The sequence below is a fragment of the Anolis sagrei genome, chromosome 4 (assembly GCF_037176765.1).
Source record: "Anolis sagrei isolate rAnoSag1 chromosome 4, rAnoSag1.mat, whole genome shotgun sequence".
Taxonomy (NCBI): Eukaryota; Metazoa; Chordata; class Lepidosauria; order Squamata; family Dactyloidae; genus Anolis; species Anolis sagrei.
Genome location: NC_090024.1, coordinates 47,025,331 through 47,050,684, shown reverse-complemented (window position 1 = coordinate 47,050,684; position 25,354 = coordinate 47,025,331). Strand labels below are relative to the sequence as shown.

Here is a 25,354-nt window from a genome sequence, read left to right as displayed (position 1 = left end):
CACATCTTTGAATTACAGAACCGCAGAGTAGAGAGATCCTGTTCCAGCTGCAAAGCACAACAAGGATCCTGAAATTGCTTTTGTAAACCCAGCATGGGGAAAACAGTATCTTCTATGTTTATAAGTTGTGACATTCTAAAGTAGTGTAAAAGATCACACTGGGTTACGTATGACCTACAAAACCACTCTCTGAAACTCATTAGGCAATGTAGCTTGACAGAAAGCACTGCTTCATTGCTGCTCTTGATAGTTTTTCTGCCCACTGGGAACATAACACTCAAACTTTCTAACAGAAATTTGAACTGGGAATTCTTAGGTAGTACTATCTTAACAATGACCCTTGGGGCTGAATATTTCAGTAAGTAAGTATACATTGAAAAATGTATTCCATGTTTTTGGAGATGGTAAATATTAGCAGGTTTGGCAGGTTTTTTAGTGTCTCCAGATAACCTTTCTATCATCATCTAGAGCAGGGGTCCTCAAACTTTTTAAACAGAGGGCCAGGTCACAGTACTTCAAACTGTTGGAGGGCCAGATTATAATTTGGAAAAAAAAAGCATGAATGAATTCCTATGCACACTGCAGATATCTTATTTGTAGTGCAAAAAGCACTTAAAAACAATATAATTAAAATGAAAAACAGTTTTAACAAATATAAACTTATTAGTATTTCAATGGGAAGTGAGGTCCTGCTTTTGGCTGATGAGATAGGATTGTTGTTGTTGTGTGCTTCCAAGTCATTTCAGACTTAGGTTGACCCTGAGCGAGGGCCGGGTAAATGACCTTGGAGGGCTGTATCTGGCCCTCGGGCCTTCGTTTGGGGATTCCTGATCTAGAGGGTGACTAAAATGAACAAAGGTCTGGAGATTATGTCCTATGAGGAGTGGCTTAAAGAACTGGGTATGTTTAGGCTGAAGAAGAGGAAGCAGGATCACCATGTTTAAAGACAGTCATAAGTAGGAGGGAGTAGGCTTACTTTCTGTGGTCCTGAAGACTAGGACTCAGAGCAGTGGGTTCAAAATACAAGAAAGGAGATTCCATGTGATCATTAGGAAGAACTTCCTGACTGTAAGAAGAGCTGTTCAACAGTGGAACTCTCTGCACTGGAGTGTGGTGGAGGTTCTTTCATTGGCGGCTTTTGAACAGAAGCTTGGATGGCCATCTGTTGGGGCTTTGATTCCGCTTGTCCCACATAACAGGGAGTTGGACAGGATGGCCCATTTGGTCTCTTCCAACTCTATTATTCTGGGATTCTATGACTCTAAATCGGGTGTTTCTGGCTTCTTTCCAATGTTTAGCCATTGCTTTAATGCATCCTTGTATATCTATAAATCTAAATAAGCATAAGATCTTAATTTATATGATAATTAGTTATTAATAGAGATGCTGCCAGAATGCAGCTGTATCAGACAGCATTATTTAATCAAATGTTCTATGGAAAGTGGGATTTAAAATACATTAAACCATGGGTGTCAAACTCATTTTCACTGAGGGCCACATCAGCCTTGTGGTTGCCTTCACAGGGCCATTTGTAGTTAGAAGACTCTATAAACGTAACTGTGTTGCCCTGGTATTGAAAGCCTCACAGGCCACATAAAATGATATGGTTGGTTGGGTTGGAGTCAGCCCGTTGACACGTGTGAATTAAACTGCTCTGTTTTTACTGGGAACTAGGGAAATGTGTATACAGTTCTGGAATCCATCTCAAGGGATTTTATTAGCCATGTTATATATACACACTTACCTGTGTATTTATTACATTCCCTCCTACTCACCTCTCCTTAGTGAGTGTTTCTCTTTTTCCACTTTTTACTCACATTTTATTTTCATGACTCTCAATCAGAGCATGTAGGAACTTTCAAGCAGTTTTTAAACTCTCTCTAAAGCCATAGAAATGTCACAATGTAATGAGGCAGGGGGCTTTCACCTAACACTGATATATTTATATCAATGCCTATAAATGAATCACCATAAAATTCTAATCAACTCCTACTAAATATCTTGAATTTTTATTATAGTGTGGAAGTTTTAAGAGATAAACACAAGGCATATTGAAATTTACCTATGCACATTAATTTCAGTAAGAGAAATTTGCATTTGTATATGTGCAAGGATGCAAACCCCATCTTAGGAGTTATGGTAGCTACCAAACTAACAGCCACATATATGGTCAGAATTTATAGTTGAATAGCTGTACCTGCCATGTGTTGCTGTGGCCAACCTTCCCTCCCTCTTTCTCTCCTTTCTTTATCTTATTCCTTCTTTTTTTCTCTCTCTCTCTCCTTCCTTCTCTTCCTCTTCCCTTCCCCCCCCCTTCTCCTCTTTCTTCTTTCTCTAACTATTCTTGGACTGCAACTCCCAGCAGTCCTCCTGATAGGTCTGTCTACCTACCAATCTATCTATTTGGAGGATTACTGGGAGTTGCAGTCCAGGAATAGGAAATTAGTAATATGCAGGGATTGGGATACTCTCAAAGAAATCCAAGGAGAAGAAAGCTTGCATTTTGGAAGCAGTGCATTTGGATCATCCTCCTCTCCTAAAGGGGCTGGTCAAGGGGATGCTGGGAGCTATAGTCTGAAAGAGAGTGTGGATATGTTATTGTGTGTTTTGTTTGCCGGGGGAGTCATTTTTGTGCATGCACTGTAGCATCTTTTGGGGGGTTTTTGGTTTGTTTGGTTTTTTTGCTTTTTAAGTTCTTTCTGCTGTGTTTTTTTCAGTGTTTTTATGAGTGATGGTCACTTGATGACCTGATAGATGTATTGTGTCCAAATTTGGTGTCAATTCATCCAGTGGTTTTTGAGTTATGTTAATCCCACAAAGGAACATTACATTTTTATTTATATAGATTGTTTCTTTCTCGATCCCCTATGTAAAAATGAAACAAAAACAGTACACAGGAGGAAAGTCTCTTTTTTTTTCGTGTCAAGAGCGACTTGAGAAACTGCAAGTCACTTCTGGTGTGAAAGAACTAACCATCTGCAAGGACGTTGCTTGGGGGACACTGGAATATTTTGATTTCTAAAAAGTAGAAAAAGATATACTTGACATCTAGATTGTCAGATTTTGAAACATACTGAGTAAGCACAGCTTTGGGACTTCTAACCTGTTGGATTCTGTGATCTTCGCTTGATGTGTAACCTTTTCTGTAATTACCCTTGTTCACAACTATTTCTTTTTGACCTATACATATTCAGAAGATCTCATAAGATCTCAGAAATGCTTTATTTGAATATGATTAGTCCTTAATGTTCCAATTCTCTATGAGTGAAAACAAAATGGCTTAAAATGGCATGAAAAGTATTTTATTATCAGACCCAGATCCAACACAGCTACAAATCTGGGCGTTAGATTAAACCCTTCCTTTATCCTGTTGACATGGTTGCTGAACTGAAGCTTTCTCCACAGTTATAAGCTTATACCATATATTAAGAATTGTTTGGATGCATGGTTGTGTGATTTCAATTACTGCCAGACCTAAGCAGGTGTGTTTCAGGTTCTGGAGTTTGCTTTTGAAGTACATTTCTCTGCCCAGATTCTCTAAGAATCCTATTTGAAGGTTTCACTGGAGAGACTAATAAAAGTCAGCCTGGCAAATGCAGAGAGAAATGCTTTGGCACAGTTCATTAGATCAGAGAGCATTTTCTAAGATAAGTTGATTCGGTAGTGCCTTGGATTTTCTTTGCTAGTGAATCCCTATCTTTGGCATGTAAACAGATTTGAAGAAGAGCTCAGTAATAGTCATTAACGGAGTTAGCTCAACACTTATTTTCCACTATCTTCATGATCAGCCTGCAAATTAATGTTTGTTGAAGTAGTGTAGTGGTTATAAATGTTAATCTGCTTGTGTAAATCTAAAGTAATCTAACCTAGCGGTTTAAAAAAATGTAAGACTGGTAGAATGTATCTCTTGCCATGAACCATCACGAAGTTTAAGATCTTCAGGAGAGGCCCTGCTCTCGATCCCACCACTATCGCAAACGCGGTTGATGGGGATGAGAGACAGGGCCTTCTCATCAGTTGCTCTCTCACCTATTGAACGCCCTCCATAGAGATATCAGATTGGCCACCTCCCTCTTGTCTTTTAGAAGGAAAATCAAGGCCCTGTTATGGGACCAAGCGTTTGATCAGTGAGCAGCAAGTGGAAGAAGATCACACAACTTATGGCATTGAATTGACCCGGACTGGTTTTTGGATTTTGATTTAATGGATATGTCTTAATTAATTGTTTTAATTGTTGTTTTAATATTTTTAATATTTTGATTGTACTGTGGTTGTTTTTATGATGGTAGCATTGTATGATGCTTTTTTGTTAGGCCGCCCTGAGTCGCCCTTCGGGGGGGGGGGGGGGGAAGGGCAGGGTATAAATATAGGAAAAAATAAATAATAAATAGAAAAGGAGCAGCATACAGAACATGTGTGTGTGTGTGTGTGTGTGTGTCGGAAGCAGCTTGAGAAACTGCAAGTCACTTCTGGTGTGAGAGAATTGGCCATCTGCAAGGACGTTACCCAGGGATGTTTTACTATCCTTGTGGGAGGCTTTTTTCATGTCCCCACATGGGGAGCTGGAGCTAACAGAGGGAGCTCATCTGTGCTCTCCCAAGATTGAAACCTCAGACCTGTCGGTCATCAGTCCTACCATCACAAGGGTTTAACCCACTGTGCTACCCGGGGCTCCTATTGAAAAAACTATTCGAATTATGCAGGCATACTTATTGTCTTGCAAAAATATACATACAATTTCTAACTACCCTATGTATAAGAAAATTTAGTTAAAGATACCCCCTCCCCCCAAAAAAAACTGCATTAGTAGATGTTGCAAAGCAGGGTATCAAAATAAGTGAAATAACGTATTTTTAAAGTCGGGTATCTAACATCTTTGCAAGTGGCTGTTTCGATGCTTTCTCAGATGTATGCGAAGTTGCTCATGAGCAAAGTCTGTTACAAGGACATACAATATTAATGCATGGTGAAACACAACATGAAGATTGGTGGCTGGTTTGGACCTTGAAAACGGTTCTGGGAAGGTAAAGATTAATTGCTTCCAGCCCCTACATCACTTCCCTAATCACATTAGCAGTCCCTTTGTGGTTGCACTTACCTTTTAAAAGTATGTTAGCTGATCAGTGCATGGTTCTTTATTTTTAACTGCACTACACAACACTTCCAACACAGGCCTATCCTCCAGCAGGAGTTCAAGTAATAATCTTTTGTTCACAAAGCTGAATGCATGTTTCTCAATGCACAGTAGGAGCCCCCAGTGGTATAGTGGGTTAAACCCTTGTGCTGGCAGGACTGCCAACAAAATGTTGGCAGTTCAAATCCGGGGAGAGGGGTGAGCTCCTCTCTGTCAGCTCCAACTTATGCAGGGACATGAGAGAAGCCTCCCATAGGATGATAAAACAACCAGGCGTCCCCTGAGCAACAACCTTGCAGACACCCAATTCTCTCACATCAGAAGTAATATGCTCAAGTTGCTCCTGACATTAAAAACATGCACAGGTTTTTTAGTTCAATCAGAATCAGCCTGCAGTTAGTTTCATGCAAGTCGTGAAGTAATATTCAAACAATGGTACCAATAAGAAAGATGGAGGTGCACTATAATTGTGGGGTATATTTTACAAGTTGAGTATCCTTTATCTAAAATGCTTACAACTGAAAATGTTTTAAAATTTTGGATTTTAGAATCCTTGTATTTGCATATATATACATATTATTTTGGTTTGGGTTTTTTTAAAAAAATATCAGTACATAATGAGATATCTTAGAGGTGGAACACAAGTTTAATCACAACATTCGTTTATATTGTACATATATCTTATACACATAACCAAAAGTAATTTTGTACAACATTTTGTAGTTTTGTTCATGAAACAAAGTTTGTGTAACAGTAAATCATCAGAAAGCAAATGTGCCATTATTTCAGCCACTTGTGTGGACAGTTTTTGAGTATTTTAGATTTTGGAATTCCAGAAAAGGGATGCTCAACCTGTAATATGATTTCATATATAGTGTGCAAGTCAGACACATAAAGAGTGAAATGATTTCTAAAGCTAGATTCTAGAGGTTCAAAAAACTTCTGTATCTTCAGAAGTTCCATAGATAAAAACTAGAGCTTACCATGTTTGACTAATAGTCTGCTACAATTACCCCTTGTAATGCCGAGAAACATAATTCATTGTATTACGTGTCCTCTGGTCATTACTTTCCACTACTTTCCATTACCTTTTTTAAAAAGAGTGATTAAGAAGGAGAAACATTAGGATAGAAAAAAATTCTTGTGAAAACATCTCTAAAATGTCCCTAAAAATTAGCTATTGGAAGGAACTAGAAATGTTACTTTCTCCCACCCTGGACATTCCACAGATATATAAACCCCATTTTCCTAGTTTCCAACAGACCTCGCAACCTCTGAGGATGCCTGCCATAGATGCAGGTGAAACGTTAGAAGATAATGCTTCTGGAACATGGCCATCCAGCCTGGAAAACCTAAAGCAATCCAGAAATGTTACTCATTACATGTATAAAGTAACCATCTTTTCTTGCAATGTTGCTTTATTAACTCACATTTTTTTAAAAATGTAACAACTTCCAAGCAATGAGAAGGACTCCACATAGTCATTAAATTAATTCTAAAGAGGCAATGAAGACTCCAGAGCTGTGTAATTTCTAATGGGGAATTTAACGTACTGATTTTGAGCTATTCAGAAGTGCTTTGACTGACGGGTTTTATTTCAGAAGAATATGAAAAAATTATAAACTAGGAGGTGTCCCTCTGTTCTACACATTTTGTCCTTTGTGCTGGTAAGAGGCAAGTGCCTGCCTGTCATGCTGGAGAAGGTTCATTAAGTCAATTGCATCAACATGACATCCCAAGACAGAGCAGTAAACTCATCATATTAAAAATCAATGTGTCTGTTAAAGAGCTTCAGGCAATGGTGGGTTGTATCAACTAGACCATGAAATATAATTCACCATCGTCTAATCTCAGATTTCAATTATCTGGTTAGAAGCTTTTAACTTCTTTCTAGCTCAGGCTTTTTAGGCTAGTATACTTACAGCCACTAAATAAATTATAGGCTCAGGGCACGATATAATCCAGACCAGAGATAGATCTCAAAAATGCATCTAATAATTTACTTTTGAATAAAATGTAGCAAATCAATTATTTCACCCTTCATTTAATAATATACAAATTAGAAGGGCAGAGTAAAAACAGGGTTGCTGTAAGTTTTTCAGGCTGTAAGGCCATGTTTCAGAAGCATTCCCTGCTGATGTTTTACCTGCATCTATGGCAGGCATCCTCAGAGGTTGAGGGGTCTGTTGGAAACTAGGAAATTGGGTTTATTTTTCTGTGGAATGTCCAAGGTAGGAGAAAAAAATCTTGTCTTTTGGAGGTAGGTGTGAATGTTTCAATTAACCACCCTGATTAGCATTTAATGGCCTAGCAGTTTTCAAAGTCTGGTTCCTTACTGCCTGGGGGCATCCTTTGTTAAGAGGTGATTAGCTGTCCCTAATTGTTTCTTGTCTGGAGCTCCCCTGTCTTAATTTACTGTTATGATTTTAGAGGGTTCTTTTTAAATCTGGTATCCTAATTTTGTTCATTTTCATGGTTTCTTACTTTGTTAGAGTGGTCCACCATTTCTTGTTCTCAAATAATATTCTGTGCCCAAGTTGGTTCATCAAGTGCTCTGCTATAGCTGACTTATCTGGTTGAAGTAGTCTGCAGTGCCTTTGATAATCCCTGATTCTTGTTTGGGCAATGCTGCGTTTGATGGTCCCTGTGTAGACTTGTCTACAGTTGCATGGTATACAGTACACTCCTGCAAAGGTGAGAGTATCCCTCTTGTCCTTTGCTGAACGTAGCATTTGTTGGATTTTCTTAGTAGGTCTGTATGTTGTTTGTATGTTGTGTTTCTTCATCATCTTCCCTATGGAACAGAGTAAAAACTGTTCAATTTTTAAACAACATTCCAAGATTCTATCAATTTAGATCAGCCTTCCATTAATATTTTACAGAAACACTTTGTAAATCTGTTAATATTAACACTTCTCAATGGGAATGGAGTTTGCCAAGGCATTATCACTGCAAAATATAAGGAAAAGACACACCAGTGAAGATAATGAATGGCCACAGCCTTATTGGCACAGCACAGGGCATGGATCCAGATATCAGGCAACCCATCTGTGAACTGATGAATCATCTGCAAGGCCATCTGTTGGGAACTATACCATGAGGAAGGCAAGATATGAGATCCCACCTGAGCCACTATGCTGCTATGTAGTTCCCTTCCACTTGGGAATGAAAGAGGACCAAGTGTCCCTGAGCTCTGCATTTTCCTGAAGTCTTTAATACCCAAATACTTCAAATCTGGGGGAAATGCACAAGCAGCTTCTCTTTCCTCCATCCCCAAAGAGATCCTGTTCCAGCTTCAAAAACATGAAGATATTTGGCAATTGCAAACCCAATCATTGCAAAGACCAATCACACACAGTGGAACAAAAATATTTTAAAATTTCATGTGCAGGTTACTAAGCATGAATGGTGAAGGGAAAGTGTGAAGGGATGAGCTTGACAAGTCTGAGAAAAGCCAGTCACAGCTTTCAGAGTGTCATGGGATTGGACTATGGGGGAAAAACTGTAAAACTCTAAAGCTGCAAGAGAGTTAGGGCTAGGAAGAAATACAAGTAGGGATGAGGCAGATGGGATTACAGATGGGATAACATTTTGACTTTTGAGAAAGTCAAATGAGATAGGTCCAGTTAGGAATAGAGAAATTGGTGAAATCTGAATCGGAACGTGATTGCATATGGGAGTATGGAGAGACTTGAGGGGAAAGCTTTGCTTTATTTTAGACCAGTGGTTCTCAACCCTTGGGTCCCCAGGTGTTTTGGCCTACAACTCCCAGAAATCCCAGTCAGTTTACCAGCTGTTAGGATTTCTGGGAGTTGAAGGCCAAAACATCTGGGGACCCACAGGTTGAGAACCACTGGTTTAGACCATTACAGTATACTTGTATGAAGTCAGTGGGGGGTCTATATATTTAACTTACTTCATTATATATGGTAATAAAATTTTGTTTGTTTTGTTTTCTATATCTCTTTTCAATTACTAATGAGGTCTTGTCACACTACCACACATAACTCAACAATCAACACATCTACTTGTCCATTTAAAGTTCACTGTTAAGTCCAGGAAGGGGTTTAACGAATGACTGTGGATCAGTCACAGAGCCTGGGGTGGTGGTTCATGGGTTGAGGGAGGGGTGGGGAATTCCGAGATCCCTCATCTCTCTTTGAAAACCCTATACCAGTTATATCCTACCTTGTTCATGCCCAGCGTTATTTTTTAATTTTTTAAACTATTACATTTGGCCCGGCCATAGGTTTTTTTTAAATCCTTGTGTGTTATTGTTTATTGTTTATATGTGATTTATATTAACTGTATTGTATTTATTGTGTTTGTTTATTGATGTACTGTTGGGCTTGGCCTCATGTAAGCTGCTCCGAGTGCCTTGGGGAGATGGTGGCGGGGTATAAATAAAGTTTTATTTATTATTTATTATATGGCATACTTGTATCATGTGTAATTGATTGTTTGTAATTTTTCTCTTCATTATATTCTGTATGCTATTAATTCACCTTTAAAAAGCTTATTATTAAAAAAAGGAATTCTCGTTTGGTGAGGCACTAGCACTGTTTTGGCAGAAAAGGCTAAAGACTTTGCAAAACTACAACTCCAGTGATTCCATAGCTTTAAGCAATGGTAGTTAAAGTGGTATCAAAATGCATTATTTCTACAGTGCAGATGTACCCAAAGTGTATAGAGAAACCTGCATTAAATTCTCTGTTGTACATCATATCACAGGGATTGAGCAAACCATTCCCCATTTCGTATACCCAACAAAGCTGTGACCATGCTTGCATCTTTTTCTGAAACATGTCACACAATTATTTGGAGACTCAAATGCTTCTGGGGTTGTTTTTAGAGTGTTTGGATGCCGCAGATGTGGGGTGGGGGGATAAATGGTCTCATGCTTCCACCAATATCACCATTTCAACCTAAACAGTTCCAATGTTGCTTTATTTTGGAATCTAATCAGTCAGTGGTAAAATACATGGTTTGCATAGAGAAAATGCCAGGTTAAACCATTAGCATGTTCACGCAGAGCTGGAATCCTATCTGAAATCCTCAGAATCATTGTAAGCCTCAGTTGATAATATTGGCCTGGATTGACCAATAGTTTAATTCAGTATGTTGCATCTTCCTGTGTTCAACATTATTTTACACCTATTTTGAAATGTTATTTTTTGTGTTGTGACACTCAAAAATCTTATAAGGAGCTCTTGGCTTCAACCAATTATAAATAGTGCATAATCTATCAAATCAGTGGTCTTACACAAGCTCAAGGATTCCTTCTGAGTTGCAAAATGAAGACTTTCAGAGCTTTAAACACCCCTACTAATGAACAAATTTAAATGGGTATTTTTAGAGAGAGAGGTTCCCATGGGGACTAAGCTTTGCCCTATAAACTCCAATAAACTAGTTTGAGAGAGGAATGAATTAGGGGTTATTCACCTGGAACAAGAAGGAAAAGAAAAAGGAATTAAGTACCAGAATCACAATAAGAAAAACTCAGCCTATATGTCTATATAGTAAAGGTAGAAAAAATGCTGCTACTAATGTGTTCATTTCATATATTTAGAATAAATAAATAGATAATAAATAATCTGTGTAATTATAATAAAATACATAAAATTCAAATTAAATACTCTGGTTTGAAGAACTGGAGTATGGAAAGGCTGTGCTAGTAATATGTTGTTTTGGGCCACAAATCCCTGGCGTTTGCCTCTATCCCAAATGTAAAACAGATACACTTTAACCTGAAACTTTTCTCCTGAGCAGAATTTCAGTCTGGAGTATTCAAATGCAAACCGCAGGGGTTAATGCTAAAGAAATAAAAAAAATCTTCACCTGCATATTCTATATAAGTAGTAATTACTTACACATAGCCTTGATATCGTATCACTGTTATAGCTGTCATCCAACTTCTTCTTGCTATTACATAAATATCCTTATACAGCAGTGGTTCCCAAACTTTGTTTGACCAGGGACCACTTTGACCAGAGACCACTTTGATGAGAGACCACTTGGACAGGGACCACTTTGATCAGGGAACCATTTGGACAGGGAGCACTCTCCAACATTAGTACCAAAAGGGTTACGAATTAGTTTTTGATCAACTTTAGATTTGGTTTGGTTACTTGGAGTTGATTCAGAAAATTGCATTAGATAGACTACATCAGTTCTAGTTTCTGATACAGAACATATGCTATCCAGTAGCTGCCATCTGCTTGCCGACAGAAAACAATATTTAATAATCTAGAGCTGATGTGGTAGTGGCAATCTTTCGAGGGTAGTCAGCCTCTCCCCTCCTGACATTCTCATTTCTTCAGCACTATGAGAGGGTTTCATGAGACCAGTTGCTCTCGTTGCTACGTGGTTTCAAGGCAACGGTGTAGTAATGGTTAGGCCGCGGACTATACTTTTGTTCTTGTGGACCACTGGTGGTCCACAGACCACAGGTTGGGAACCACTGTTATACAGAGATACAGTTTACCAACCAACGCAGGCAGAGCAGTGCCATTGTGCAATGAAATAACTGCAGTGTCCACAATAAAACCATGATAAGCAACTACAGTGCACATCCACAGTGCACAACATGGCTGCATGGAGAGCTCTGTTCCTGCTGCTCTTAGCAGAATATGTCTTTTGCACTATGGTGAAAAATTAAACCCATATGCATAGCATGATTTACATACATGTATGCTACTAACAGGCTACCAGTCAATCATGGGTTTTTTTCTCTTAAATTTCATTCTGTGAAATGTATACTTTAACTATGATCCAGTGTTCAATTTCAGTATGCACTCCCTTGTGATTGCATAAAATCTATTTGTGGACCCAACCAGCCCAAAACAGGCATGGATGTTATGTTATGGGAGGTTATTTATAGAAATGAAAAAAAAATGAACATTTCATGTTGGCATATGAATCATACTTACTTTGTACAGACCATTTTGAATTAATACAAGGGGAGATGGACTGGCTATTCCTGAACTAGAGGTCTTTGAAACAAAGACTGCATTAATTCTCTAGTCTTGAATCCTGTAGTCCTCAGTCAACCAATTATGAGATTAACATCTTCCGATTTTGATTGTTTGCAGTGGCCTTTCAGGATGATAAGAAGATCCATTTGCAAAGGGACACAATAAAAGGAGAGATTAATATTTAGTGCATGAAGTCAAACTTTATTGAGTCCAGCAATGATCTCAAAATTATTCATGGGTAATTGAGTGCACTGAGTTTTCTTTTAACTGTAATCTTGTTTTGTTCTACCAGTTGAAACCAGGCAAATTGCCAGCAAAGGCTATTTTCATTAAGACGTCGAGAAAGCAAGCAACGCAAACCAATCACCCCACTGAAAATTGGTGATTAACCTACAGTTAGGTAGACTTTTGTGAGTGCAGCCTTATTAACTAAGTAGCAATTAGGTTAATCAAGATACCAAAAGTAATTTCTTGAAATAAGTATTTTATTACTAAGCTATCAATAAAGCAAAAGGAAATGTCTTAATAAATTCATTTTCTTAGTTTTCAGCCATGCGGATATATATATAATGAAAAATCACGACATTCTCAGGGTTTAACATTTGCTGTTGGATAGGAAGGGCATTCCATATACACAGCTTGCTCAGTCATCCGTGTATTGATTCATGGCATGTCATTTTTCATCTAAATATACTTAGCATTTGTGAGTAACAGTATTCTTCAGCAAAATATTTATGGTTGCTTTGGAGCAATTTCATCATGTCTCTGTGATCCACAACTGGAGAAATTATATGAACCATACGGGCCAATCCAGATTCAAGAAGAAGAGGAAGAGGAGGAAAAAGAGGGAAACAAATGTCAATGATCCAACTTAACCATTCTTTAAGCGCATCATATTTCATTCATCGAGTGCAGCTGTTATCCTTAGATGAAGAAGCTCCCTAGTGGCTTCCCTAGAAGCCACTCCCTAGAAGCTCCCTAGTGGTTTCACGGTCCTTGTGATATAGCTACCATCATTCATAGCAATGGCTTACTAAAGCTGATGTTAACTAGAATTCAACAGCACTTCGAGGGTTGTGGTTGCCCATTTAAGTAATCAGATCTAATTTGCCAAATAGTCACTGTTGAATGTTTTTATGTTGAATGTTTTTATATTGTGAAATGCTATTTTAAATTGTAAGTCGCTCAAAGCACCTTGATGGCGAGCGACTAATTAAGAAATGAAGTGAAGTAAAGTGAAGTGAAGTGAAGTCAGTGATTTTGTATACTGTTTAAAGAGATTACGTTGACACTGAACATGCTCCTGAGATCCTACAAAATACTTTGCTTGGAGTACCTGCCCATCCTGATTGGTATCACATAGTGTTATAAACTCTTATGCGTCATCCCTTTAATTCTGGGAGCAGAGGCAGCATAGTATTTGAGAACACCCCAGAACTGAAGTTCTCTCTTATATAAAGTTTACTTGGGAAAAACAGCATATGAAACAGCATATGGGGTGCTGTTTAGCTCTCATTACGATAGTGTTTGTACTTGTATCACAGAACCACAGGAGCTTTTCCTTTGGCTACTGTGGTGCCCCAGACTAATTCTGGTAGAAAACTAGAACAACCTGGGATGCACTCCTACAGCATTTTGTGAGCAGAGAGATGAAGCTATCATCACACATAGAGCTGAGTTCTGTTGGAAAGAAGTTTTTGATCCCTTCTTCCTCAAAGTATGTGAAAGTGCAATCCTAGTTCTGCTAGCTTATGTCAAAAAGAGGATGCCAATCAAGAGGGTATAAAAATTACCTTTTTAAAGAAATTGACTCTTTTCTCAGATTCATATCTGTAATTGTGAAAGTGTGATGTATTGTGTGTATGCCAGTTTTGGAAAGATCAGATACAGTAATATACTGATTGAGTTGAGTTTGTTTATATTTTTGTATATCATTTATACACTGATTTGGTTTATATTCAAGCTTCCAGAATAGTTTACCAAAAAAAGTAATAAAACAAATGAAAACAAAAATAATGCAGAATGCACACAGAAAGATACATGGCTAGCATTTTTGTGATAGTGGGAAGGTGTGGTTTCCAGACAGATCAGAGAATCTATAGATGCTGGTCACAGAGGTAGGTGAAACATCAGGAGAAAATGCTGCTAGAACATGGCCATACAGCCCAGAAACCACACAACATCCCAGTGATTCTGGCCATGAAACTCTTCAACAATACATTCTTGTGATAATCTTTCATTTCAGAATCTAATAATTCTATTGTGTTTCAGTGTATTTTTTCACCACATAGCACATTTCTAGGGCAGTGCACTCTCACACAGATTTTGTTTGCCCAGGGGAATGGTTGGCTGCTTCCAAGGAAACGTCATTGTTAGAAGACAAATGACTAGAGGCCCCAGGCCTTTATTCTTTCCTATAGTATGTAGGACAGTAGAATTGGGTTAAAAGGCATTGCTGGAGTTCCACCTGATACAAAATGTAAGGTTCTGCTGTGTATGTCTTATTTCTCTTACAGATTTTTTACATATTCTCACAATTAAGTATTTTCTGGAATTTACAAGTCACAGAGTTGCCTTTGAATGGCTAAAATAGTGGATCTGTGGAAGTTTGTGTTCTGAAAGAACCTTTAGCACATTCTGTTATGCATTTCGGGATTACATCCATAAAATATCATACAGTTAATATTCTTTGTAAACATTACTTTTGTTCTTTACTTATTTGTATAATGGTGGTAGTGTGAATGTTACTATGGCCCATGAAGAAAGAGGAGACACATTTCAGGATACTAAAAAGATGGTATTTATTTTCTTAAAAGCCCCAGGACATGATCATACAGGTAGATTGAAGATATTGTCCCTCCCCCCCCCGCCCCAATCCTGCCCCCAATGAAATGTACTCAGTGCCCAAATTTCTAGCATTATAGAAAGGAAGATGTTGATATTTATAAATACCTGGACATTTTCCATTTGCTCTGGTTACATTTTTCTGATGATTTTGTCCACCCCTTTTCTTTTCAACATGTAAACTATATTTCTAAAGGCTCAGTTGATGCTCTATATCACTGGTGGAAATTATCATTGGGAAAGAGGAATTCTTTGCAGAGAGCAATGCCTTTATTCCCCTCCTCCATAGCTATACCTCTAAAGAAGCTGAGTGGGAATGCCTCTGGAAAGTAAAAATTAAAAATATTCAGAAATCATTCTGTGCTGGAAAACTTTTACAACATGTTTTATTAATATTACATGACACCTGTAGAAATAGCCAAAATACAGCCACAATTGAAAAAATAACTGTTGAAAATGTAAACAAACAACAGGATCATTTTTCATATGTGGTGGCCCTGCAAGAAGGCAAAAAAATGTCTAAGATCCATAAAGCTATATAAAAAGGATTTAAATTAAAAATACCCTTGAATCCAGAGGCAGTGTTACTAGGTATAACAGATCACTTTGAAGACGTATGGTAAACTTTTCATTCTGATGACAACTGTATAATAATTGGGTTGCTGTACGTTTTTCTGGGCTATATGGCCATGTTCTAGAGGCATTTTCTCCTGACGTTTTGCCTGCATCTATGGCAAGCATCCTCAGAGGTAGTGAGTTGACCTCACTACCTCTGAGTCACCTCACTAGCTCTGAGGATGCTTGCCATAGATGCAGGCAAAATGTCAGGAGAAAATGCCTCTAGAACATGGCCATATAGCCCAGAAAAACCTACAGCAACCCAGTGATTCCGGCCATGAAAGCCTTCGACAATACATTGTACAAGAATTATGTATGTGTGGTCATGGAAACTAGAAGAACCACCAAAAATGTAAGAATGAATAGTAAAAGTAGCAGAAAATGACTTTTTAACAAGATACAGGATCTACAGACAAAAGACCCTTCAATATTAAAGAAAAATTGGGAGCCCTTCAAATATTTCCTGGAAGAAGGGAAAATTCCAATTTGGGGATTTTATGTTTAGAATGTTCATCTATTATATTGTGCACAATGAACTAGATAATATGGATGCAACTTTTTATGTATATGAAATAAGGATCCGTAAAAAGTTGATGAAATATTTCAATTTAAAAACAAGTTAAAAATGTGTATTTGGAGGCCTGGGGTAGCTCTGCATAAATTACACTGATAATAATAATAATAATAATAATAATAATAATAATAATAGTGGTTAGTGTGCTTGGCTCGGACTTTTAAGTGGACATAATGCTAATAATAATAATAATAATAATAATAATGATATTATAATTTTTTTCATGGTCTCTGTAAATGCACACATACGGAGTTATTGCTCCTGCTTAGGCTCCAATGGAAAGCTTTCCAAGCTGTGATCTTTCAAATTCCCGAGCTCTGAGGATTACCTGGGAAGGAATCCCACTGGAGCATTGCAGCGCACCCAAATACCTGGGAGTCACTTTGGACCGTGCTCTGACCTACAAGAAGCACTGCCTGAACATCAAACAAAAAGTGGGCGCTAGAAACAACATCATACGAAAGCTGACTGGCACAACCTGGGGATCACAACCAGACACAGTGAAGACATCTGCCCTTGCGCTATGCTACTCTGCTGCTGAGTATGCATGCCCAGTGTGGAACACATCTCATCACACTAAAACAGTGGATGTGGCTCTTAATGAGACATGCCGCATTATCACGGGGTGTCTGCGCCCCATACCACTGGAGAAATTACACTGCTTAGCCAGTATTGCACCACCTGACATCCAGCGGGAAGTAGCAGCCAATAGTGAAAGGACCAAGGCAGAGACATCTTCAGCTCATCCCCTGTTTGGGTATCAGCCAGCACGTCAACGACTTAAATCAAGACATAGTTTTCTTAGATCTACAGAGACACTCACTGGAACACCCCAGCAAGCGAGAGTCCAAAAGTGGCAGGCCCAAACCCAGCACCTCAATTCATGGGTGATACCAGATGAGAGACTCCCCCCTGGGCACTCAGAAGACTGGGCGACTTGGAAGGCGCTGAACAGATTGCGCTCTGGCACCACGAGATGCAGAGCCAATCTGAAGAAATGGGGCTACAGGGTGGAATCCTCGGCATGCGAGTGCGGAGAAGAACAAACCACTGACCACCTGCTGCAATGCACCCTGAGCCCTGCCACATGCACGATGGAGGACCTTCTTGCGGCAACACCAGAGGCACTCCAAGTGGCCAGCTACTGGTCAAAGGACATTTAACCAAATACCAAATTTACAAAATCTGTGTGGGTTTTTTTTCTTTCTTTTTCTTTTTAATTTCTGTGTTTGTTTTGCTCTGTTAGAATTGTAATACAATGGTTGCTGATGACACAATAAATAAATAAATAAATAAATCTTTCAAATTTTGGCAGTAACCCTGCCCACTCCTTCCAGGGCGTAAAAATCACACTGGCTCCATGCTCCCCAGTTCCTTCGCCACAAGGCAGCTAGAAAGGGGGGTGTTTGCATAAAGGGGAGCAACCGGCGGGTTTGTGTGGATTCATAGAAGACCGCTCAAAGAAATAGTTACAGGTAAGCAACTGTCCTTTTTCTTTGCGGTCTCTGTGAATGTACACATATGGAGACTAGCAAATTAAGTTCTAGCTAGGTGGGGCATATGCCAAACCAACACCAGAGAAATGCAAAAATAAATCTTTCTTTATTGCACAGAAAGAAGAAACAGAGCAACAGAGGTAGTGCATCATAGGAGCAAAAATATGGATGAACTGAGATTAGGAACAAACCACCTGAGGTTTGTCTCCCGTAGGAGAGTGTTTTGATGGAGCCAGTGAAACAGAGAAAACAACAACATGTGTTTCATTCTTGCACTTCTCATTCCATCTTTTCTCTTTTTCTTTCTTTCTTTCTTTTGACCAGCCAAGTCATGTTGGTAGTTTTTATGACCAATAATATCTGTCAACAATAAACAATAGTTAAAGTGCTGAGTCCTTGTTCTGTGGGAGAGGTTAAGTCGTGCACTGGGCATAGGTGGAACCAGATGGGTAAATTCTCTCATGAGATATAAAGGTTGAAGTAGATATCTACCCACATGAAAACTAACATTGAACATGCATATCTTTTACTGCCAAATTTGTAATTCTCTTTCTCTTCTCAAGATAGATTTATCTCTTCTTAAACGGAAATTATGCAGGGGCTCTAACCTAGATCCATAACAGCATAACTATGTCTCAGGTTTTGCAATGTAATCACCTCTGCTTTCAATAAATGCAATGCTCATCATAGTAAATACGTTCTAGTGGTTTTTTTCTTAAGTGGGCAGTGAAGACAATATATATTCTGCCAGATTTTCAGTGGGCTTTATTTGTCTGTTAATTGTGCTATCTTTTGTTTGTTTCTATGGCCTCTTTTGTTTTTCTTGTATTGTGTGTTATTGTTATAAGCCACTTTGAGGGCACTTATGTAGGAGGTGCATGAAGGCAGTATGTAAATGTCTTTATAAATAAATACTTAAATAAAAAATATTACAAGGGAGCCGAGCATGTTTCAGCCTGTGAGTGCTCTGAAAGAAAGAGATTTTCTTACAACCCACATCCTCGCACTCCGGTCCTGTACAAAATTCCAAAAATTCACAGATTTATTTATTTTTTCCAGCTCTTTGGGGGCTGGATTGGAAAAATACATAAGATTGCCCTCCTCCTGCTTTTACTGAGTTGTGCCCTCCACCCTGCCTCAAGTGATTACTGCGCACTTGGGTATTTGCTGTACATTGTGACTAATATTATTTTCCCCTTTCTTATTTTCCCTACAGTTGGTTGGTTTTGTTTATGCCTGCTATGTGATCAGTGTTTTCATGGAAGAAGAGGACAGCTGTAAGTACTGAAACATGCCTTCCCATCTCTGGAACCACAATCTTGGGGTGAGATTCAGTATTATACTAGTAGTTAACCACATCAGGTTGGAGGGTGTATTGACAAAAGGTGTCCTGCCTTTGAACACAGGGGGCTCTATCTCATATCAATATCAAGAGCAGCCTGCGTAATCAATGGAGTATCTTGATTGATGGTGATAGACAATGATATTGGAACAACTATATTTTCTAGTACAGCTGTATTTTCCTGGAATACAGTTTAATCCAGACATATAGTACCCTCCTTTATCTTGCCTTCCATTTGCCTTCCCAGTTTGACTAGTAGGTTCTGAAAGACACTTCATAATTTCTGAAAAGTGAAACATATGATAGATAATACCAAGTTATCGTAGCATTATGGAATAAATACAATTTTAGCAGTAGCTTTTCATGCTTGGACCAGTTTCTTTTGCCAGAATGCCCTGGCATACTTAACATATATAGCACAGAAAATCATTATACAGGTCAACCTGATACTTCAGGGAATGTGTGTGTGTGTGTGTGTGTGTGTGTGTGTTTGCTACTTCATTCACATTCTCTCTTTGAAGTACAATAATTTCTATGCATATGTATATGTTCCTTCAAGTCTATAGCAGCTTAATATTACATTAAATATTATATTTGCACAAAATCTTCATACTTTCTCAAAAATTTCAAAGGCTACTGTTTAATTCACTGAAGAGTAAACATAGTCATTGGCCTTTAAGCCTCTTCTTAATGAAATATCCTTGCATTATTGAACCCACCAAATTTCTTGGACTAAAGCCTGACAGGAAGCTTAAAAATTAATAACAACAACCTCTTCCATTGCTTTTCAAGGTTTAAATAGGGATCAGTCTATGGAAAGGCAATAAACATGAAAGGAGTGGTCTTTCCAATCTATTGCTTTTTTTGATATATATGTCATATATTGCCTTATACATTTTAAAGACTTGTATGTGCACACATAAATTCATTCCTTTTGAAATTCTTTATGAGTAGGAAGAGCCATAGGTTGCGTCTCACAGTCAATATAGTGGACTGCATCTTTATTGACCATAATTTTCTATTAATGAATTCTAGGTAGTAGAACGCATTCCAGGAAGCAAGATTCAGATCAGAACTTTGAAAAGTTACTATTTTGGATTGTAGATCCTGAAATAATCCTAATAGCCTGACCATCACAGGTCAAAAAGTTGTCAAAAAAAGTAATATTTCTGAGAGATGATTTAGAAAAACTTCCATATGAAGTGCTGAAGTGTGTGTTCAGTATTTTTCCAAAATGGCAAATAGAGGTTCATTGGAATAATATTCTTTGAGAAACAAAGGGTGCTGTTATACCATCATATCAAAGTGTTAACACTGCCTCATCCTTATCACATGACACCTTTGTTCTTGGGATATTTTCTTTTACACTGTAAACAATCCATTAATGACTCCCTTTCCTACAACAACTGAGTAACCATGCTATCTGCAGATGTCTCATAGTGCTTTCTTCCATGAATGATCCATTTTGGTGTGATGTGGATATGGCCAAATTATCCCTCCTTCAGGGATTCACAAAGAAATCCCTGGCAGAGAAGTATCAAACCATTTCTGATGTTTGAGTTGGGAAGATGAGATTTCTAGTCTGTTTAAACTCTGAAGTTTTTGTTTATTTGTTTGTTTGCTATTATGATGCCATAACATTATAGCATTATGACATTATAACTGGATCCATTACACAACTGTGGAATATTTCTATAATGCTATAAGGAAGGCAAAACTGGCAGAGTCAAGAACATGACAATCTCTTTTCTCCTTACAAGAGAAAAAGGGCAAGTGGCATGGAGTGGTATGGCCATTCTCTTTTCCTGTGTTATCTCTTTGATAAAAGATTTCGATAGTTAGGGAGGGCCTTATAATGACATTGTACTTGTCATTTGATGGACCAATGAAGTGAGCATCAGAGCATAGGATTTGGTAAGGGCACTATTAATGTGGACAAAAGACTTTGCAAATATTTAATGGTTCTATTAAAGTGTAAATGTACAGATAATTAAAAAATAACTTTAATAGATTTCAAATGGAATAATGCAACATAAAAGAGCGGTGTGATAAAGCCCAAACACTGAGGCACACAGTTGACCTATGCCCACCATTATCTACACCATTGTCCTGATGGTCTTTCCTTTAGCTGAAGTTTACTAAAATGTAGAGGTGTTGGAGATTCAATTTGACCTTTAGATCTGACCTACAGTTTGGGTTAGTTAGTTAGATAATCCAGATCAGGAAATGGCATTGATTGGGTTAATCATTTCCCTGTTCTATTTTCCCTACTGTAAATTTTGCCTTTCACCCTCATGTTTACTGTTGTCTCTAAAAAAAAAATACTAACACATGAATACCTGCTTGAGGCTTTGATGTTTGTGACCCAGATTTTTGTTTGAACTAAAACAGACAACCAAGACCCTGAATCCAAATAGACTCAGTTCTTTTAAAGTTCAGACTAGAAGACTAAACACTGGAGTGGATTTACTGGCCCACTTCAGTGGAGTTAACAGCCTCCACTATATCAAATGGCATGGTTTAATGGTTTCAACACTCACTGTGAAATCGCTTTGTAGAATTATTTTGTCGGGAGGCACATGTGAGTTAAAGGGAATGACATGCAAATGGTTGAAAATCAACTCTTTTCTTTCCCTGCAACCTGGCTCTACAAAACCCATTAGGGTGTTTGCAAGAGAAATGCATTTGAAAAGACATAACCAGAGAGCTGCTCCTAGATTCTTGATTTTACTAATGATGCTCTCCCTGGAGCCAGTTCTGTGCACTTCAGCTTTCTTGTGATCAGTGTCCATATTTTGATATGTAAATTTGTCCATATTTTATTGCACAAAGGTAATTAAATGTGCCATTGCAAAACAAAGGCTGTTGCAGTATGAATATGTTGGGAAGACACATTAAATAATAGACTTCAGAAACAGTCTAGGGCTTTTCATCTTCCAATCTAATAAAAAAAGTCTATTTATATTTATTACTCCCATTCATTTGTCATTCTTTTATTAGTAGCTATATTGGTTTCAGTGCTGTATGGAGTGAAATCTGCATTCAAAGAACAAGCAAACTGCAAAGCTTGTTATCTTTGCCAGAGTTATAACCTAGAAGCAAACAGGAATCTGAAGTCATCATACAATGGCAGCCTAGAGATATGATTAGCCTTTGCATACACACACACACACACACACAAGTTTGCATATTCCTCATTTTGTACCATTGATAACTTTCTCTGGAAACAATAGGACATTACAAAATAGCTGTATTTTATGCATGTTCATTTTGAAACGCTTGTAGCATTTTCATATATTTGAGAAGAAATAGGAGAAGGAAACCATAATAAAAAAATAAAATGAGAGTTGGTTCTGCATACCCACGGATTCTGCACCCACACGTTCAATTACCTATGGCTTGTAATAAAATCATGTCTCTTATATAAAATGGTAAAACCAAGATTTGCCTGTTGGGTTTGGTTTTTGTTTGTTTTGTTTTGTTTTGCTTTGCTTTGTTTGTTTTGGGTTTTTCTGCAAGAGGAATATTTTCAAGATGTGGAATCTGTAAAAACAATATGTGGATATAAAAGGCTGACTGTACATTTTACCTTTTGATGTATTTCTCTACTCGAAAAACTATTTTGGTAGCGTGCCTCTTTTTTGCTTCCAACACCCAGAAGCTCTACCTTAAAAGCAGCATTGCTTTAAGGACTGCATCCTTGAACAAGAGGTAATTATATATTATGAGGTCATGTGTGGATTAGAATTAATTAATCAGGGCTTACACCTGAAGTGGCCTGACCATAAATTATCTTAATTATATGGTGGTAAATAGTTTTAGGTTTCACTTTAGATGCATTTCCCAACTGATTTCTTACACGTCTGTTTTGTTTAAGAGACTCGTGTGTGAATTATCTCTCTATTCAAATGTATTAGCAAGCACGAGCTTGTCTTCCTCTTGGGATTTTTGCTTTTTAGGACATTTCAGAACTGCAAAAGGGAATCTCTGCTCTCGTTTTGAGACAAAAAAGAAAGTACCATATATATTCAAGTACAAGCCGACCCGAATATCAGCTGAGGCACCTAATTTTACCACCAAAAATGGGGAAAATCTATTGACTTGAGTATAAGCTGAGGGTGGGAAATGCAGCAGCTAAATTTCAAAATAAAAATAGACACAATAAAATTACATTAATTGAGGCATCAGTAGGTTAAATGTTTTTGAATGTTTACATAAAACTGTAATTTAAGATAAAACTGTCCTACTCTGATCAAACCATTATTTAACCTTCTTCATTATCAATGTGCTTACGTATCCTTCTAATAATAATAGAGCAAAATAATAAATGTAATAAAAATAATAATAGAGTAAAATAATGGAAATGATATAATAACCGTAATAATAGAGTAAAATAATAAATGTAATAAAAAGAACAATATAGTAATGTAAATGTAATAATAATAATAATAATAATAATAGAGTAAAATAATAATGTAATAATAATAATAACCAAACAGCAAGAAATTCACCAAAAATCTCTCACTTGCTGTACATGGCTGATCTAAAGCTTTACGGAAAATCAGAAACTGAAATCGAGTCACTGACCAACACAGTCAGAATCTTCAGCACTGACATCACTTTGGAGTTTGGCTTAGACAAATGTGCCACAGTGGCATTAAAGAAAGGGAAAATTACCCAAAGCTAGGGCATAGAGATGCCAAACGGACAAACCATAAAGTGCAATCAGCCTGAAGCCTATAAATATCTGGGCATACTACAATTGGACAATATCAAGCATGGTCAAGTGAAAAATGTGGTCAGCAAAGAATATATCCAAAGAGTCAGAAAGGTTTTGAAGAGCAAATTAAATGGCGGAAATACGATCAAGGCTCTCAACACCTGGGCCATCCCCGTCATTAGATACACTGCTGGGATTGTGAACTGGACACAAGCAGAGCTGGATGATCTGGACAGAAAAACAAGAAAACTGATGACACTCCACTACGCATTACACCTGCATAGTGATGTCGACAGGCTTTACCTGCCCAGAAAATCAGGAGGCAGAGGGCTTCTGCAAGTGAAACAAACAGTAGAAGAAGAGCAACATGCCCTGGCAGATTATGTGAAAGGCAGTCAAGAACCAACATTGAGGGAAGTCAATAGTAGTAAACTGCTTAAACTGCAAAACACATAGAGGGAATACTGTAAAAACACAATCCAGAGCAGAAGAGAAAACTGGCAAAAGAAGGCTCTCCATGGACAGTTCATGGGAAAAATTGAGAGCCAAATTGATAAAGAAAAAACATGGCTGTGGCTCACAAATGGAACTCTGAAAAAGGAGACGGAGGGCCTGATTCTGGCAGCCCAAGAACAAGCCATTAGAACCAATGCCATCAAAGCCAGAATTGAAAAGTCAACAATAGATCCCAAATGTAGACTCTGCAAGGAAGCAGATGAAACAATAGATCACATCCTGAGCTGCTGCAAGAAGATCACGCAAACAGACTACAAGCAGAGGCACAACACCGTTGCTCAGATAATTAATTGGAACTTGTGCCACAAATACGATCTGCCTGGAACAAAGAACTGGTAGGATCACAAGCCGGAAAAAGTTACAGAGAATGAATACGCCAAACTCCTCTGGGACTTCTGGATTCAGACAGACAGAGTTTTGGAGCATAATACTCCTGACCTCACAATGTGTTAAAAAACAAAGTATGGATCGTCGATGTCGCAATCCCAGGTGACAGCAGGATTGCAGAGAAACAACTGGAAAAGCTGACACGATATGAGGATTTAAAAATCGAACAGCAAAGACTCTGGCACAAACCAGTAAAGGTGGTCCCCAGTGGTGATCGGCACACTGGGCGTAGTGCCTAAAGACCTTGGCTTGCACTGAAACACAATTGGCGCTGACAAAATTACTATCTGCTAGCTGCAGAAGGCCACCTTACTGGGATCTGCACTCATTATTCACTGTTACATCACACAGTCCTAGACACTTGGGAAGTATCTGACGTGTGATCCAATTCAACAGCCAGCAGTGTGTCTGCTGTGGACTCATCTTGTTGTGTTTCAAATAATAATAATAACCCAGTAAAATAATACGTTTGACTCGAGTATAAGCTGGGGGGGGGGCTTTTTCAGCACAAAAAAGGAGCTGAAAAACTCAGCTTATACTCAAGTATATATGGCATCTTTATTGTGAAGTGTGGAATGGAGTTCAGACAGAACATTCAGATAATTGATGCGGCTATCTTGTCATCTCAGTTTTCTTTTAAAGGCCACTCTGGTTGTGTGTATTAACCTCACAGACCCCAAGGCTTATGATCACCAGATATGATCACCATGGTTCTCCTTTTCTGCCTGTGCATTATCAGAGCTGATGGG

At 38.1% G+C, this 25,354-nt stretch overlaps 1 protein-coding gene across 3 annotated transcripts in view; it reads left to right on the top strand.

Moving 5' to 3' along the window:
• The window catches only part of NKAIN3 (sodium/potassium transporting ATPase interacting 3), a 238,934-nt gene that overhangs the window by 202,973 nt on the left and 10,607 nt on the right, over nt 1-25,354 (top strand). For 2 of the 3 annotated variants that reach the window (XM_060775383.2, XM_060775385.2), the window contains exon 5: nt 18,857-18,917. In XM_060775383.2, the coding sequence (XP_060631366.1) occupies nt 18,857-18,917 (61 nt within the window). Of the gene's footprint in view, nt 1-18,856; nt 18,965-25,354 lie in introns of all 3 variants that reach the window. The other variant, XM_060775386.2, reaches the window with a different exon arrangement.